Consider the following 18,904-nt stretch of genomic DNA (forward strand, 5'->3'; position numbering starts at 1 on the left):
TGTCTTAAAAAAAATCCACATGGTCTCTAACAACCAAAAAGAAAACATAGCTTTCAAAATGTGTATCAAAAATGCTAATTTCGCTGTGTTTGATAGTGTTTTTCTTTTCACAGACGGCTCGAACGTACTGGGCGTGTTTTTTCTTCCGCGCGTAGTGATGACGACACGCATACGCGACCTGTAGTTCCTGTTATACAAAACCGTTTCTAGGTAAGCAGATTGGAAAATACTTTTAATATTCTAAACTCATGGCCCGCTGGGTTTCAAACAGTGACTGCAAATAATCGGACCCGGCTGGATCCGTAAACAGGAGCCTGTCATCTCGTGCTAACATCAACCGAGTGCTGAACATTGAAAGCTAACTCATGCTATTGGAGAAACTTCTCACATGCGTTTACTGTCACATGTTTATCTTCAGGGAATCGCACAGCAGCTTCTCGCATGGCCGGCGGCAGGATGAAGCTGGAGTTGTCCCGTGTTGTGCAGGGGAAAAGCCGGCTCGGCGTTCTGAAAGGGCTCGGCAGGACGGGGAAGCACTCACTGGAAGTACCGGGGTGCCTGCTGTACACACACCTCGGCACTGTGCCTCACCTCACCCAGGACACACTGCACACCCTGAGCAGCCTTCCATCTGTCACCCAGGTGTCGCTGTCCCACGTGTAAGCTGAGGAGACACACACACACACACACACACACACACACACACACCTGCGTGATATCCACTTTCATCACCTTCTCCCTCTCACAGAGCCGAGCATCAGGAAGTCTTGGAGGAATTCAAGGTTGGATTCCGTAAATTTGCAGGTGATCGTTGCCCTTGTTTGACCACATTCTGTGTCCATGACACGGATTTCAATCTGTACGTGTATAATAGATTTTTTATGCAGTCATAATTGTAAAGTCATATCAAAAAGATTCCCCATTATTCAGAAAAGGTGGAGGCAACGGTGAAGAGAGGCGTGTGAAACAATTTTCAATTTTAATTTATTCCAACTTGTCATGCAGCCCTTTGAGTCAGACACATTTTCAATAATAATAATCCCAACCACAGAAGCTTATTACTCTCTACCAATGTGTGTATCACAAGTTGATTGATGTAAATGTAATGCAAAACGTATAAATTTGGCCTGAGGAGCCGCAGGTTCATAAACATTATTACCACAGACTGAATTGAAAGAGACGGGCCAATTTGCCCCAACGGTGAGCTCAATATTGAATGGCAGATTAGCTCCTCGTGGCCCCCATCGAAAAGTTGCACTGTTCCTCATTCCTCAGTGCTGTGCAGTCAAAGCGGTGCTACGAGCTCCAGGTCAGAAAAGTAGAGATTATACTGTAAACGTAATGACTTGAGCCCCACTTCATGTAAACTTTCAGAGAATTAGCGCAGCGCTGCTTCTAAATCCCTCAAAGAAAGTTTGCTCACTCATTAATTGTGTGTTGTATTTTCCCTCCCTTTTGATCATCTCCTCCAAACTGGGTTTGCAGATAAAACTGCGCCGTATTCCTCTCCAGTCAGCCGTCACGTTAAGATTAAAGTAAAGTTAAAGCCCTGCTGCAATGCATGTTTTTTGCTTGGTGCCTGGGGTATTAAATAGACCTTTTACTTCTTGCAGGTCTCCATGACACGGTGCTGTACTGTTCGCTTCACGACCCAGCGGCTCCCTGCCCGACAGGTTACACTACTAACAAGGTGAGATCGAGCCTGCGATGAAAGGGAATGTTTGGCGGAAATGGAAGTGGTGCGCTCTCTGTCAAGAAAAGATTAATGCCCCTTTATTGTGCTGGGAACATTATGGGCACTTGTTGCGATAACGCACTGATTTAATGCAGTTTGGTGGAGACACACTGCGAATTACGCAGACTGTCTGTGTGACGATGATCATTTTCTTGATGATTGATGCTCTGTGAAAAGGCCACAAAATGGGATTTTACAGGCAGAAGTTTTGAAATGAGCAACAAAGCAATTTGTGCGTGAATATATATTTAGTTAAAAAACACCTCCAGACTATGTCTCTCAGCGCCATGCAATATTTTATCCTCGCTTTGGATCAGATGATTCTTTTTGTGGGCAGGGATTTCCATCAGCCGTCGTACAAAGCTTCTTTGAATGACACATGTTGCGTCGTCCCCAGACGGTGTCGGTGTGGGGCAGCGGCGGTCGCATAGAAGTGACGGCGGCCAAGTTCATGGCGCTCCAGGCGGCCGTGCAACCGGACTGGTACCACAGCATGGCGGACGGAGAGACGTGGCAGGGCAACACGTCCCGCAAGAGGGTCAGGAAGTCGGTGGATCGAACCCTCGCCCACTTGGACGAGTGTCTGCTGGCGCACCAGAAGTCACGGGTACGAGCCGTCACGCAGTTGGAAATTTTTTTTTTTCTTCCTTCCAGCTTTGATGGGCAGGTAAAATAAAGGGGGATAAGGAGGAATAAATGACTGCAAATTATCGATTAATTCATTAATCGATAGTTGATTGGCCTTATCGATTGATTAACGATGAATTGATAAGCTGCAAATTTTCCTGAGAAGTTAAATTTCACAATATAAAATGTGCAAGGATCACATTATTTAACCCTTAAATTATGTTGAAGGTCCAATGCGACCCATTTTTACATTAGAGATCAGTAAAAACACCCTAAACATTTATCCTCTGACTTGAAGTTGACTTCTAATGGCTCACATTCCAACTGTTTTTTTAAAAAAAAAAAGTTGTTTAAAAGTAACTTGTTCTCTGTATACAGTATCTACAGGTGAATTGCTCTTAATTGTTAACATCCTTACTTAAAATCCAAAATTAAACAATGCAATTTTTACGACCCACTTTATCCCCCATAGGAAAAAACTCGGCCCTTCGCTCTGCTCGCCTGGTCAGTCGTTGTCGAGCCGCTGATTGCTTTTTTTTTATTTTTTTTAAAGACGTTAGACAAAGAGCGGGAGGCGAATTGACAGCAGTCTGCAGGCACATCTTGACATTATCGCTGTTCACAGCGAGATGCCTGATTAGAGTTCCTTTTCCCCTCTCTGTCAAGGCCCCATTACATCTCCCCCCACTCGTGACACACTCAGCACTGAGTCACCCAAATGGATATTCGAACTGGCAACAATAAAAGCCGACTCCTTTTGTCAGCAAAGAATAATTTTCCCTCACATTCTCGATCAGGCATTTCATGCAGCCGAAATAGGAGTTGTCGTCTCGGGGCCGATATTTGATGCTCTTCTTCCAGAGTTCCAGAGTTTTCTCTTCCCAGACTTTGCTCCAACTGTTTGTCTTTGCCAGCAGGAGCTGGACGGCGTGGAGGTTTTCGGGGTGGTGGAAGGAGGAGACATCCTGGACGAGAGGCTGCGCTCGGCCAGGGAGACGGCCAAGAGGCCCGTGGCCGGGTTCTGTCTCGACGGCTTCCAGACGGGCGCCATGGACTCGGCACTGAGGGCCCAGCTCATGGCCGCGGTGGCCAAGGAGCTGCCCGAAGACAAACCCAGGTCAAGTGTCTCCCCAAACCAGCCCTTCAAAAGTGATTATAGAATAGAATAGGACGCCTTTATAAATCCCACAGTGGGAAATTTGCATAATTACATCTTCAACTGTACAGTGCAAAAAAAGATGCAAAATTCTATTAATAAAAAAGGAAATAAGGCAATTAAAAAAAAAAAAATTTTTGTAGGGTATAAAATTAAAATAAGATTTTTACATCTTATGTACAGTTGGATTTACAGCTATCTACATACTGACATTATGTGCTTTTCATTATAACAGAAGTCGCTATTGGCTGGAACCTCAGCCAATAGGGACATGGCTGGGAAATCATCCGTAATGTCGTCACGACAAACAAAAAAAGCAACAGTGGGGCTTGTTTTATATTTATCCCTCAGTTCTGCCTGTCTGTTGATGCTCTCCAGGGTATATATGCAACTCAACTGAATTTACATTATTTCTCAATGAAATACAATTGTAATCCACACAACACGCAGCACCTGTTGCTGGAATAATTCAAGGCAGCCCCGATTCAAAGTATGCATTCAGACATCTCAAGGAATTAACTCGCAGAGGGCACAAACGGCCTCAGCTGATTAGCGCGTTTGCGGAGGTAGTGTGGTTGAGAGTCGGAGCGATCCCACCGCTGTTCGATTGCTGCATTACCCGGCCTGAGTGATTGCACCTGTTCTCCCGTCATCTCAGCGGTCGCGACTGTCCAGGGTCATCGACCAGCTGGCCGCCAGCCTCGTCAGCTGGCGCTGTGGGCAGCTTCCTCTCCCCGTTTAGTAGCTTTTACACTGCAGGGCTCACAGCTGTTCCAGCTGCAGCAGTCACTGATACCCTCAAAACAATCAAAGATGCAGGCAGCAGTCGCTCCTCGTTTTTTTGGCTCCGGACTTCATCTCCCAGATTTTCATCCATGCAAATGCAAATGCAAACACAAAGAGCTCATTTGCTAAAAATCCCCCTGCGCCGAATTTTTCAGAGCGCGGCAGCTCATTGCGGTGGAGTTTCTCTCTCTCCATACCGAGCAGCCTGCAGCCCTCCGGAGGTTTTCCACAGAGCTCCACACAGCCGCTGCTGCCCTCCTCCTGGCAGCGGATGGAGATGCTCCTGGCGTTGGTTAGGGAGACCCAATCTGCGAGCAGCAGCTCTGCGTCCAAGAGACAAACTTCCATGTGGGCAAGACTCAAATGGCCGGGGGGGGGGAGGGGGACGGAGGTGGGCGTGTTGTCCCTTGCTGGTGGTTTCTGGCTGTGAGGAAATGGTCTGGTCTCATTGTCGATACTCTAGTCTTGATAATGTCTTGGTCTCGGTCGGTGTGGTCTTGACTACAACACTACTGAGAGCACCAGCACATGGGGATGCACGTGTAGTCCGGAGGCGTTTTCACAGTCAACGTTTCTGACTTTTGCTTCTGCTTGGACCACTCTTCCTTCCCCCTCTGCAGGCTGCTGCAGGGCGTGGGCCGGCCCGACGAGGTGCTGGCATGCGTGGAGGCCGGCGTGGACCTCTTCGAGAGCTTCTTCCCCTTCCAGGTGACGGAGCGAGGCTGCGCCCTGAGCTTCAGCTTCGACTTCTCCCCGGACCCGGAGCGGGCAGGTAGTGCGCCCCCTGCAGGTGTGGTGAATAGCTGTGCCAAAGAGTAGTCTAGTCTAACAGGCTGAACTCTTGTTTTCCCCATTTCGGTTTCATTTTTTTTTTTTTAATCGAGTTAGACCTTTTTCTTAATTATTATTATTAATATTTGTTCTGTTATTGTTTTTCTTGCATAGCTTTGGCTTAACCCTTGACATTCAGCCTGTTAACTTTGTACCGCTCTTACATTCTCATTTCGGTTGCATCGCCTTCCCCTACACTTAATAATTGCCCAAGGATTCCTATTACAAATGCATTGTTTTTCAAAGCATGGGCCTCTTTGCACACTATGTCCTTTTTGGGATTTAGGTCTGGTGGTGCCACACAACCTTGCCCACAGCTGTAGAAAAAAAAACCCAACCTACCCCTTTTAATGCAATATTGACAAAGGAAATTATTACCCCTATGAACAAAAAAAGTGGCACTTCAATCTGTGCCTCGGGCAATACTGTCATGTCGCAATCTAATTTGGGAGTTTGGGCCGGGGGACTTGTGAGAGCGTCTTGTTCTCGCGGTGAGTGCGACGTGTGATAAGAGGCGGGCGAAGTGACTCCGCAGAGGAATAAAAAAAAGAAAAAAATGTGTGTGTGTGTGCGTAGGGGGGTGTTCAGTATAATTTCTGTGACACTAATTAGGACTTTGCATTAAAAAAAACATGCAAGGGTTACATGGCAGAGAAGGAGCAGCCCCTTGATGCTACAGTATTAAGAGTGAGGTGGGGGAGGGGAGGGGAGTGACGTCTAAGTGATGAAAGCGGCTGGCTGACAATCACAGATGCCCAGTAGGCTTGCGGTGCTTTCTGCAGGAGGAGCCGGTTAGAGGTGCTCACGCAAGCGCTTCTTCTTCTTCCCGCACCTGAGGTGGATTTTTGTCATTAAACCCGACTGGAGCGGCTCGGCTAAAGACCTCGCACATAGACTGGTGGAAAAAAGAGGAGTAAAAAAAAACAAAAAAAAACGGCAAACCTCCTCCCCCATCTGCTTTGATGAGAAATTAAACAAAGTGCGACTGAGTCTCTACATAATGAGTTGGCAGCGCGGCTCCCAGAAGGGATTTATTAGCATTAAGGAAGAATCTAATGGATATTGGCACAAATATCCATTTATATGTGCACGTTTGTTAATAAGGGGGGGGAAAAAAAGGGAAGTTTGGTGAAATTAAAATCAATAGTGCGTCTCATTGCAAGTTAAAGTTTGACGCAGCGGCATGAGTCCGGAGAGGACCCGCGCCTCATTAGGAAGTTGTTTTCAACTTGCATGACAGCTGATGTTTCGGTATCCGGCAGCACCTAATGCCAGGCAGTGCTAATCGATTCCGTGCAAGGGGCCATAATGGAGTTCAGCGGACGTGTCTCAAAACCTCAGAGAGAAAGAGAGAGAGAGAGAGAGAGGGAATTTATTTATAGGGATTTATTTATTTTTTTATTCCCCTACCAGCCAATTATGAGGACCCACGGGGAACCATTTGCGGTCCTTTTCGGCCTGGCAGAGCGTAACACTAATTCACCGCTCATCAGTCCGTACCCCCGGTCGTCTCAAAGTTAGCTCGTTTTCTTTCCTTGGAGAACTTTCCCCCTCTGATCATCCCCTCAACCCACTGCAGTCCGTCTTTTCTGTTCTGTGCCCGAAAACTCCTCGCTCAAAACAAGGATTTTCCATACATGAGCAGATGGCATTTTGTTTTGATTCTGATTGTACTTGCCGTTATGTGCAACATTTTTTAATCTACAAGGTGAAAACGGACTGATGGACCTGATTTGTCTGCTCCTCTGGTGTTAATGTGCTTAGTATTATATTTCTGCCTTTGTTGGTCATTCGTTCAAAGTCACACTTCCATTCTTTACATCTTACATCTTATTTTCTGCCTTTTATTCTCAGACTTATCAGCTCTTCCTTGTAATTACTGAAAAAAAAAAATCCTTTTAAGGCCATGTTCATACACTTTTCCGTCTTTATATAATTTCCTAATAATTATAATTTAAAGTCATTTTCTCTTTTTTTCCTCCTGTCTTTCCTGCCTTTGATCGCTTGCGTTGTTACAAACACTTTTTTCATTTATTTTGTCTCATTCATTTAATCTCCCACACACTGTTTGTATTCTCCTGAGAACAAAAACGGTCACACTGATGATTTTTTTCCCCTTTCCCTTTTTTTGTTTTAATTAGATTTATAGTTGACGCACATCTGTTCGAGACAGATGTCGTCGTTTGTCAGAACATGCATCATTTTGAACTACAAAGCCACATATAGGTCACAGCAGTGTTTATAGGAACAAGCCGGGGTTGTTTGTGTGTTTAAATCTTCAATTACCATGTTTCTATAAATAAGGAATGTCTCCCCTGCTAAATTAGATTATAGTAAGGCGTGAAAAATGTGCCCGGGCTGCAATTAATGAGGTGCGCGTGTTTCCTCTCTCAGTGCTGGAGCAGGACCATGTGGAGGCAGTGGCAGAACCCAATGGAGAACTCAGAGTGGACGACCAAACGCAAATGACGAGATTTGAAATCAGTTTGAAAGACGAAAGGTTTGTGGCTGCTTGGTGGACGTATTGATTTACCACTTTAATTTAAAGTGCTCCTGCCCTTGACTTAATTTTTCATTTGTTTACCTATTTATATTTTTGGAAACATTTATTTATTTTTTTATTTTTTTAAAGGTACCGAGACGACTTTCGACCCCTGGTGGAGGGGTGTGGCTGCTACTGCTGCAAGAACCACCAGAGGGCGTACCTTCACCACCTGCTCGTGACCAATGAGCTGCTGGCCAGCGTCCTCCTCATGATCCACAACACGGCGCACTACCACGGCTTCTTCGGCGCCCTGAGAGAAGCCCTGGCGGCGGATCAGCTCGACCTCCTGAAGAGACGCGTTCTGTCGGAAGACAAGAAATAAGGCCACAAAACTTGAGCGGAGAAGGAGCCTGTTTGATCTTTTTTTTTTAGTCGGAAGGCTCACAGAATTCACTCGGCCTCGGGGCAAAGGCGCTCAGCCTTTGCCGATTTGTGAAAAGATGAATCTTGATACCTCGGGATTGAGTCTGGCGTACGTTGTGAAATTTTAAACATGTTTGAAAGAAGAGATTGGGGGAGAAAAGTGAAGATAAAAAGCAACAGTTCTGTCCTTTTTTTTTTTTTAAACCTTGAGGCTGTAGATAAAACCAGAAGGTAATCTGTGTGGAACGCTTGTTATATAACGGCGTAGATAGCGAGGAGTCTGGGTCTGGGTTGGCAGCCAGGGAGGTCAGGAGGAGAGAGGAACGTGAAGATGGATGATGATGGACTCCCGACTGTGAAGTCCCGCCTGCCTCCTGTTGTAAGTTTGCCGTCAGCGCAAGACCAATATCCTCTGAACCCACTGACACAAGCTACGAGCTGCAAGCTGCGGCGGGCGGGCGGGGGAGGGGGGGGGGGGTTGGGGGGGGGGCGATAAGGGGGTAGGAGAGGGCCCATCTGAGGTAGCCAGCAGACGGAAGAGAATTGAAAGATGAAAATAGATCCCGCGCTCATCCTGCCTCGTGTTTAATAGGATTCCATTCTGGCTTCGTTTATTGTGTTTTTCATCGGCCTGCTTATCGTTCGTTCATTCCTATTTTAAACGTTTCAATAAAATCAGTTTTCGCACACGTCAATTGATTTTCTTTTCCTTCTAATCTCTCTCCCCGGCCACTAAGCAGCACGTGTGGTTCGACCGCCGTGACAGCACCCCCCCCCCCCCCCCCCCCCCCCCCTCAGCCGTCCACCTGCAGACGAGGTGCCTGTCATCTGCTGTGGTTTTCAGGGAGGTTAGCTCAAGGTTTTGAGCTGACAGCTCCACCAGCACCGCCACAGCTGCTGCCACCAATGGACGGATAATGATCAGATGAAGATACGGGCTCGCCACCGTCTGCCATTTGAAGGCGATATAATTGACTGTCAGCCCGCGCATGTATGTCTGTCAGGGGACAAGGCGCGAGGCCAGCAGAGGGAGAAGTATGTGATGGTTTTGATGGAGCAGAGGCGGCGGGAATTATTCCTCTTTCACAATTGGTAACCTTCACCGCGCACGGCTTTTGAGAGTCTGGACCGAAGGATTCACCATTGTCAGGAGGGAGGAGCCGTGCATAAACATAAAGGACGGACGCAGACACAAAATTCACGTCATGACTGCAGGAGCAGAGCCGCGAACGCTTCAAGCACGCAGGCCAAATCAAACGTTGGAATGGACAAAAGTTAGAGGTCAAATATTTTTCTTTTGTTTTTCATCCCTGAGCAACATGGCTCGTTATTATCGCACACACACACACACACACACACACACACACACAAAGCGCCTCCAGGGTGCTCCCACAGTTTGCTGCTAAAACACACTGATGGTTTTTGTACCATCGCTGTGATTTGAAGGGCCACTCGTGGAGCACAATAACAAGCATGTGGTGGAAGGTCCATCAGAGATCACAAATCTTTATTTATCCCCAAAAGGCCACCAGCCAATGCACTTTCCACGGTCCACCGACTGCACGTGTATACGATCATACTGTCATACTGCCGCCGTCATCGTCTAGACTTTGATTTAAAAAAGAACTTGGCAAGAGCAAATACACCAGATTAAAGTCTGTACTTCGACTGCACAAATGAATTCTATTGGTGTACAGAATAAAACATCTTTTTGAGCAAGTCCGTACAAGACCTATGGGAGCTACTGTAAAAAGAAAACAGAGGGGGTGGTGGTAAAGTATGCCCTTTGTGTTGTCACAAAGGGGTAAATAGAAGATCTGCAAGTTTCAGAACATTGTTAATGAAAACCGTGGCGAGCACAAGAAGCAAAAGGCTGATTTTTCTCATTACCGACAAGCGAGAGACACATGAACGTTTGAAGACATTGATAAGTGACTTTTGTGCAAAAAAAGAAGGACTTTTAGCGCTTTGAAAATCGACCCATTAGACCAGTCGGCCTGACTGAGTGGACGGTCAATTTATCTCATTTTCCCAAACAGCTGCTTTTGATGCTCAGAAACCCCAGATGAAGAAGCCTGGATGAGCCAGAGAGTTTAAAGAGGACAGAGGCAAACAAGGCAGTTACGCGTTTGTTTACTGACGTCCTGCATTGATCAGGCATTTCACATCTGCTGTTTAATTCAGTTCAGGCGGCTGCCAGCGAGTGCGGACTGCCATACTCCAGCTCCAGTTATTCATTTTGACGCATTTATCGGCCGTGAGACACAGGACACAAATGATTGCAATAATGATGAGACAGGCAGTGTAATCGAATATTAACGAGCGTAAAAAAAAAAAGAAAAGCAGCCAGAGGGTGAACGTGAACAGTGTGGATTATGTAGAACAAACGCAAAATGCATAATGCATGAATTCAGGCCCATATGCCAAGATGTGCTTCGTATCATCGCCATATCATCAATGTTGCAATCATGGGGGCCTGGGTTGAACTCCTCTTCGCTCAAAGACAGGATGCTAGTTTCTACGTGACAGTGAAGTGGTGAGTAATTCAAAGTTCAAGCTATTGTCGGCATAAACTTGTCAAAGAAGCATACAACAGAGATTCCGCCGCAATTGTGTTTTGTTTGTTTGTTTTTTTACAAAGAAAGTAAAGGAGAGAAATCAATCTGTATTGTTAAATCCTTTTTATCCTCACATGGAGCTGAACCACAGGCTTTGCCAGCAATTGTCTGCGAATGCGTCACTGTGCGAGACCACCCGCTGCACACTTTAACCGTCCGTACAACAGGATGCCAATTAGAAGGGTGAGCAGTGAACTGCAAATTGAGCTTTCAACTGAAATATGACTGGTATCCTTTCACCAGTTTACACTGCAAAACCGATTTGTGTAGATGGATGAAAATGTTTTCCGGGAAGCAGAGCTTCCTCTCCGTCTCTGATCCGGCTTGAATCCCTCCAATCTGATCTAACAACGAGGAGAACATCGCCGGGAGAGCCCGGACCCTCGCTGGGCGCAATTTCCACGCAAAAGAGCTCTGAATGAGCCAGTCAGCGGGGGGGACCTCATAACTCATTCCAACCAATTATACAGACGGGGAGCGCTATTCAGCTGGGATGGCTACAAGTTGCCTCTCTGTCTCTCCGCTCTCCTGGATGGGCGCGCTGGCCGAGCCAAAGCCTCAACATTTATCTTACACTTGACGGGGCAGCCGGGGCTGTTATCTGCTGGCGTTGAAAAGGATGAGGCGAGCCGCTCCACTGTAGAGGCGGCGGAGCGAAGAGGAGCAGCAGGTGTTATCGCAGGCAAAATGACAACCTGACAAAGGTTGTTTTTCCCCCCCGCCCTAATCAGTGAGGGACGCGGCTGTCAAGGCCACAGTTCCTTGAACCGTTTGAGGAAGTGCCAATATCCTTTGAAAAGTGGAAGAATAAGTGACGCGGGGGAATGTGTAAATCATTGATCCGTGCCAGATGTGAGAGTGGACAAAGGCTGGCGGATCAATTATTTAAAAGGGCCCAACGGGCTCGCCGCGAGGAAAACCTTCCCCACCTCGGGGAGGCATCGCTGGACATCCAGTGAAACAACCGGAGAGAGTTGAGACGGAAGTGATTGCAGAGGGAGCCAATGGTCAGAGAGGACACAAAATCAAAACACATATATGCTATAAACTGAAGCGCAGGGTCTAAAAACAGATCCTGAGTCATTAGTTCTCAGTGGAAACTGTTACACAAAGCAAAACCAGTAGCTGAAGATACAGAGAGAGAGAGAGAGAGAAAGAAAGTCGCTGTTGCGCTGACCTTTTTAAACATGACAATACCATCGGTTTGGATGCTGCTAGCACAACACCACAACGGACTCGAAGACAAACAAGACAACAAGTGGTCCCTTGGTTGCTGCTATAAGCGATGCCAATCGGTGAAAACTCGGGGATCCGACTCGAAAGGGCCGTCTGCTGGGGACGGGAGGGATGGAAGAGCCAGAGTTCAGTAACAAACAATGATTCCCCCAGGAGCCAGTCCAGTTCACATGTAAAAACCGCACAAAGACAGATGGTCTAAAAGAAAAAGTGGCTTGGAATCACGGAGAAGCAACTCCGAAGAGATGAACAGACAAAAACGATGGCACCCTAAACAAAATCCCCCACCGCTGCTTTGTTTTTCCCTAACACAGCCAATCACAACCTTCTCATCCAATCCCAAAAAGGTCACGACACCATAAACCCACTCCGGACCCGTCGCCTCCGTTCCCACGGCAACTCCTGGGTGACCAGCGAGGAAGCGTGGAGGGTGGCAAAAACACAGCCCCGCTCTTCTGCTGTAAACAATCACCTCCTCCAACAGGGGGCAAATGTTTTATTACCCCTCGCTTGCAGTTTATGATTCATTTATGTCTATAAATCATCAGCTGACAGCAGCTTTAATTCTGCCAGGATCCTCTTGCTCCTATGGACCTACCCTGTATGAATATTTCATCAAGGCTGCTGCTCGGCGCATCACAATGTATAAAGGGTAGGTTAAGGAAATGCAGAAAGGCCATTATAGATTTATGCTTTTGGCTTATTGGTGAGTGTAGCTTGAGACCTTCTGCCCTCTTGTTTTGTTGAATTTAACAGGTCGTCAGTGGGAGGCAAAACCGTTCCCTCCAGATCTGTGTCTCTTGTTTGGCAATTAGTCACAACAAAGTGAAGTGATATTGATTACCGACTGAGCACAAAACCCCAATTGGAAAGGCTTTGGTTCCAGGCATTGACGCAAGTCGAGCCCTGCAATGCAGTCACTGTCACTGTAGAGATGTTTTAAATTCCGAAGCTGGCTCACTCCTTCACGCTTCACAAATGCTTGTATGGATACTTCAGGGGTGACGTTCAAAATTCAGTCCAGACCATGAATGTTTGAATGGTATTTCAAATGTAATTTATATGTATTGTACAATCACTGGAAATGGCAAGGAAACTTTTCGTATTTGCTATACCCAAACAACAGCCCGGTCTGCTGGTGCAACCTTGGACAGTTTGTTACGGCGTGGAAGGACTGAGAGCAGCGAAATAGCGGGTGACTGAGCAGAGAAAGTTCAACCAAGTTCAAGATTTATTGTCCAAAAAACAACAGCAAACTAGTTTGAACTACGACTGCATGTGGAGAATTCCACGATTGCAGTGCAGTCAAAGGTACTGATGAAACTTCTACTCCGAGAAAAGTCGAATGTCAACGTTAAGAATTAATTCATGGCCATGATTGCAGCTGACTTGCACATCGGTCACTGCCATCATTAACGCCACTGTTAACACTGAATACTTATGATACATAATAAATCAAGAAGTGGAAATTTCTTTGTGAGAACCTATTAATTATGCTGACTAAGATGAAGCGCGTAGTAACAAGTGGAAGTGTCAGGCAGGGAATAACAAATCCTTGCGTAACCCTCCAGCAAGTGTAATCTCATTAAAATCAAAGGTTAAGAGCTGGTAAAACAATGAGGATCAAGACTCACTGATCTGAGCAATCTGCAATGAAACGCCCTTCATTAAGCTCCGCCTCTAGCAGATATTTTTTCAGATTCAGGCAGGACTACTCCTTCCAACAACAGCCAGTGTTGCAGGTGGACGACGTCAAGTGCTCCTGGATTCACATTATGAAATCCTCCCGTGGCCGGAGTTGATGCGAGACGCCTGTTAATGAGGACAACAGGCCATCGGTGCACCTTCCAGCAGGTACTTACTTCCATAGTAACACACAGAGGGGTTCTGTGCATAATCGCTCAACAGCAGGAAGCGGACGGCACAGTGGTGCGAAGACAGATTTCACAAGATCTACGTCGCTGATGAAATAAAAAAAACAGAGAAGTGCAGCAGAGGAGTGGGTTTTGCAGGCGACGGATCATTAATCGGTAGCACTTCTTTGTTTGCCACTGAGTCAGCAGTGGGCGCCGTGAGAAAAATGGAATTTTTAGGCAATCTCAAAGCAGCTTTTTCCCTGCGTGACACTGGGATCGATTGTGACCGGGGACAAAAGCTTAACAGGCATTTTTTTCATTTTTGTCACCTTCAACTGGTGGAGGTGATGGACTGTCCCCACGGTGGCCCAATGCAAGGTTCTCGCTTTGCTTCTGCTACACCCGAGTAAACTAAAACCCCGATGTTGCTTTATGCACTGGACAAATGTAACCCTGATGTGTTCCTACAATCTAGGTGTGTGGCTTTATTTTGAAATTCTTTCGCAGCCAGCTCAAAGGTTAAATATGTAACATTTGGAGATTTTGAGAAGAAACAGCGACATCAAGTGATTCCATTTTAGATTGCAGTGCTATTTCACTCCTCCTCCCTCTCCCAAGCTTGCCAGTGAACTACGGTGGCCTGCGGACACAAACCTAGATACCTCGTCCATCTTCTTTTTCGTTGTTTTATTTTAAGGAGATGATTTTTGCCTCTGACAACTAGAATTTGTAAAACTCGAGGGTTAATTAGGGGACAACTCAAAGGGAAGCAAACACTCCCAAAGGTCAGGCCAGCTTCATTTTCCTACGAATGTCTGCGCGTGGCAGGAAAGCGCGCCCCCTTTATTTGTGTCGCTTCTTTACACGCCCGGAGGTCAGCGGAAGTTGAAAGAAAGGTCAGCTGTGTTCGCTTTGGTAGCGCGGCGGACGGATGAAAAGGTCGTGGCGGGGTTCGACCTTTTACTGATGAGACTCTCCGGTTGGTCGGGAAGGAGCGCCTCGCCCGGCGTTGCGCGAGCTCCACTCGGAGGCTGAACCTGACGGAGGAAGAGAGTGTTTACAAGGGGGCATTAGGCAAACAGTGGCAATCCTCCTGCGGGATAATGTTGGGGGAGGTGGGCTGCGGGTGGGGGAGGAGGAGATTAGCCCTTTCACAGAGCCCAGGAACTCGCCCGCAGCCATTCCCGTTGGCTGCACTTCCAAGTGTTTACTTCAAAGGTTTCTCCAAGGACGCCACGATAAGGCAGCGGATCTTCAAACTCGCTTACAGAATCTGATCAGCGGGACTCGTCTCCTCCCTGATGACCAACGAGGTGCGTGCGGGGCTGCAACCTCGAGGGAAGTCAGAGCGGTTTTCAACTGCCCCTGTCGTTTGCGTCCCCGCGCGGGCGCCTGTTTGTAAAGAGATCGACGACGCGGTGCAGAGAGGAAGGCTCAATGACGGCCCATTAATTTTGTTTTCCCCATCACCGTGCGGAGAAGTTCCATCCATAAAGCCGCCGCCTGTGTTTTGATTGTTGTTTTAAAATGTTGCCGCTCGGGGGAAACGTCTCCAATTCTTCTCCGCTTCATGTAACTGGATGGGAAAAAAAAAACGGGATTGCATTCAAACGCTCCTTTAAGTTTGTCGTCGTGAGCCTTTCAATTTTACAAAAGGAAGAGAAGAAACTTTACTGCTGATTTGTTGATTTTTCCCCACTTCTGGAGGAGAAACAACAACAACAACAACAACAACATTGTCACGGCCAATCAGGCCAGAATCGATGGGGCCTGGTGGCGCTGGCCGCTCACAGGGTTGGTTGTAAGCGAGAGCGTGACTCAACATCTCGACAAGCTCACGCTCACCGGGCTGTGATTAAACAGTGATCGCCCTCCTCAGATGTGTCGCCTCGCTCCTGTCGTTGATTAGATCGACGGCACGAGAGCCTGGAGAAACCCGTTTTAATACCCTTTCTAACAATTCCCCTTTAAAACGGTGACACGTGTCATTCCGGCTCCTTCAAACGACTCCCTGGGTGTTCTGAAGAATGAAAAAGAACGTGGGAACGATGTGCCCATGGCGGGGAACCAGCGGGGAGTCCGCCACCTGTATGGAAAGTGTTGTTTTTTTTTTCCCTTCTCTTGAAATGAGGTTAAAGAGTCGGAAAATAGACCCTTAAAAGACTCCTTCCCTCGCTTTCACCAGAGGAGATCATCTGGATTTAAGGGAACATCAAAAGCCGATTCACACGTCGAGCCCTTGAGCGACATCCCACATCCCGTCTCGGCAGGGGGTCCCCGGTGCAGACGCCGCTGCTTTCAGTAGATTGCCTTTCTTCCGCGTCTCCTCTGGATACAATATGGAAAGCAGTGACGCGCTGCTCTTTGTGTGATATTTGCCCGCAATGGATTCTCCACAAATGAAATAAACAAATTAAAAAGAAAAGCCTTTCTTTGATGGAGAATGGCAAAGCGTAAATCTGTAAATACGCAGACGCCTCTGTCTGGCCTCAGGCTCCGCCTACCTCCACTGCCACTCGCTTTGGAATTCAATCACTCACTTAAAGCCATAATAGTTCACGTCATTCAAAAGACGTTGGGTTTTACTTTTTACAGAGGCAGTCATAGCATTTAAGGGAGGATTTGTGATAATGAAAGAAAACAATGAGTTATTTCTACTTAGATGATATACTTTTATGTAGAGTTTTCATGGACAATGCATAAGGAGCCATAGCTTTCAGTCTTTTTCATGAATTGGGGGAGGAGCAGAATTAAAAGAAGTTCCCCAGGCAAATTTTTCAGTCAAACTCAATTTTTGTCTCAAATAATGTTAAAATAAAACAAAATCTCCCCTTTTAGATCCTGGATCAAGTTGTGTACTGTGATAAACTTGGCCTCAGGTCGTGTAGCGGATTCTAGATCATGTGTCAATTTTGAGCAATGGAGCATTTGCCAAATAGGGGTATTAAATTATGCTGGAAGGCGCATAAGGGGAGATGAGTGGTTTTCTCAGATCTGCAGCCACGGTGGTGGATGGTAATGAAGAGCAAAGTAACGCACAGCAGTGGAAATGACAAGTTTACCGGCGCTACACTGGCGTTGGTGTTTCTGGAGAGCATCGAGAAAGATGAAATGACAAGATCTGATCAAGAGTGTATCGAAAAAAGTTTTTTGACAGAAAAATCTGTTTGCGTAGTGTGTCGTCATGTTGAAAATAGAGAAGCGATGCTGTTTAGGGGCTGATGTTTACGAATGTGAATTTATCTTCTCTCATCTCGCTGGCAGCCCCCCTGGGTGTTTGTCTCAACCCTTCATGTCTTTTTCAAAGGATTAAGCAGTTGACACAAGCTGGTCTTGGAGAAGAAGAAGACGGAGGAGGAGAAGAAAAAAACCAAACAGTTCTTGGACCCGCTATCGGCTGCCGCTCCTTGTGATGTCACGGATCGTTCTCACCCGTTGCCCAGTCCCCACTGGGATTCTGAGAAAAGCGTTGAGAAAAGAAGCCCTTCAGCCGAGGCAGAGAAGCCATTTAGTGGCAGCTGCAGCATAAATATCCAGCTTTTTTTTCACATGTATATATATATATATATATATATGTTTGCAAGACCAAGCTGCACCAGGAGTGTGATTGAGTGGGGGAGAGAAGGGGTTGAAGCGTGTCTTAATATTGGGTTTCTATCTCAGACGGCGGCGGTGATGTAATGCATCGTGGCTGCCAGCAACCAATCAATTTCCTTCGTGTCGAGATTAAACAAAGACACAAATATCCAAGATGCTACAAGTCCAGTCCACGCAGATCTTTTTTCTTTTGGTTGTCAGACCTAATCTCCTCCTCGATGGTCTCCCCGACTCTCTCATCGCGTCCCCATCACCCCGCCAACCACACACACACACACACAATTACACGAACCAGTGTGCATACACCCAAACTATCCACCCCCCTCCTCAGCTCTGCATGATGGTTGATGAAAGAGGCTGCAGCTGCATGTCGCAGATGCTCTCCGCGCACTCACCTCACCTCCCCCAGTGGGCCCACCCCCACTGCTCCACCACCCCACCTGGGACGTTAAGCTGTGCGACCAGGAGGACGGACGAGTGCGTGCAATTGCCAAATTGCATGTGTGCTTGGAGTGCATCCATCCGCACGAGCACAGTCATTTCAAATGCATAAGATGGGGCTCAGGAATACCCACACCCAATCTGCATCCTCGCACCTGACACTGTGTAATTTCACCGTCCGTGTGCAGGTGCGGTGACATCAATCCTGAAAGCACCGCTAAGTTGCTTGATTTTTCTATTGTGCCGCTTGGATAATGGGTTTTCCGACTGTCACATCTTAATAAAGGTTTTCCTCCTTTCCTTTCACGAGTGCAATTTCTCTTCATCTCTGGTGTCAGTCGGTGGAGTTCGCAGAACTAGTATGCCCCCGAAACATGAAAATCAGCCGTTCGTGATGTCACAAAGGGTGCTAATAATAACTGCTCTTGAAGGTGGAGCCAGGCTAAAGTTCAGGTGCTGGACATGTCTGCAGCCTACTGCAAAACAGAAATGGGGAACCCATGTCCTTAATTCACAGCTGACTTATTACATAAGACAACTACTACGAGCACTTATATAACAAAACCCCCGTCATACATATTTTTTTTTGTTTTTTGTTTTCTTTTTTTTTTTTTTGAAAAAGCAGCAGCAGCAGCTGCGCTCCAGCCACTGGGGCTGCAAAACAGGTTCTGGGTCATTGATGACACTCTTTGGGACCCGTTGCGGCGATTCCGAGAGGGCCTCTTTGTTGCGTCTGCGGTGACGAGGATTCAAGGTCGCGCGTCCTCTGCGTGCAACAGTCGCAGAGGATGCCAGCTGGGTCGAGTTATTGTTTGCGAGCGCGTTGGAGGTCGGACGCCGATGCCGATGGCCGGGGGGGCCGAGCGAACAGCTGGGCGAGGGAGGGGGGGATAACAGCCGGCGGCGGCTGCGGCGGCTGGAAAGGCCAGACACCACTATGAGTGACTCAGTGCGCCGACGAGCAGCGCACGAAAACGTGCGCTGAGAACGTGCGCTACCGCGTGAGAATTCACTTCCTCATTCCGAATTTTGCGTCACGCGAGCTCCGGCCCTTGATGCCATCGCAACTTTGTGCGGCGAGAAAGATACTTCCTCTGTTACTCGCAGGTACTC

The 18,904-nt window shown here is 47.2% G+C and overlaps 2 protein-coding genes across 3 annotated transcripts in view; one reads left to right on the plus strand and one right to left on the minus strand.

Moving 5' to 3' along the window:
* The first annotated feature begins 73 nt into the window (after positions 1-73).
* Positions 74-8,732, plus strand: qtrt2 (queuine tRNA-ribosyltransferase accessory subunit 2). 2 transcript variants are annotated; one of them, XM_076050412.1, is made up of 9 exons: positions 74-210; positions 419-659; positions 749-804; positions 1,614-1,690; positions 2,133-2,342; positions 3,280-3,479; positions 4,925-5,094; positions 7,530-7,635; positions 7,768-8,732. In XM_076050412.1, exons 2-9 carry the CDS (start codon positions 442-444, stop codon positions 8,000-8,002), a joined length of 1,272 nt encoding a protein of 423 aa, XP_075906527.1. In that variant the 5' UTR covers positions 74-210; positions 419-441; the 3' UTR covers positions 8,003-8,732. The 2 variants fall into 2 exon arrangements, with proteins under 2 accessions (XP_075906527.1, XP_075906528.1); XM_076050413.1 differs by having other exon boundaries at positions 4,925-5,076.
* The window catches only part of drd3 (dopamine receptor D3), a 38,843-nt gene continuing 27,784 nt past the window's right edge, over positions 7,846-18,904 (minus strand). Inside the window, exon 10 of the mRNA XM_076050407.1 lies at positions 7,846-7,981. Within this exon, the coding sequence (XP_075906522.1) occupies positions 7,954-7,981 (28 nt within the window). The 3' untranslated portion in view covers positions 7,846-7,953. The remainder of the gene's footprint in view (positions 7,982-18,904) is intronic.

The sequence above is a fragment of the Nelusetta ayraudi genome, unplaced genomic scaffold, assembly GCF_046127955.1.
Source record: "Nelusetta ayraudi isolate G7.1 ecotype Tasmania unplaced genomic scaffold, CSIRO-AGI_Nayr_v1 ptg000127l, whole genome shotgun sequence".
NCBI lineage: Eukaryota > Metazoa > Chordata > Actinopteri > Tetraodontiformes > Monacanthidae > Nelusetta > Nelusetta ayraudi.

Excerpts from the sequence above, each read along its gene's own strand:
- qtrt2 (XM_076050412.1), top strand. The coding sequence starts at position 442 with ATGGCCGGCGGCAGGATGAAGCTGGAGTTGTCCCGTGTTGTGCAGGGG. Across the intron at positions 1,691-2,132 it reads CAGGTTACACTACTAACAAG|ACGGTGTCGGTGTGGGGCAG; the intron begins GTGAGATCGAGC and ends CGTCGTCCCCAG. Across the intron at positions 7,636-7,767 it reads ATCAGTTTGAAAGACGAAAG|GTACCGAGACGACTTTCGAC; the intron begins GTTTGTGGCTGC and ends ATTTTTTTAAAG.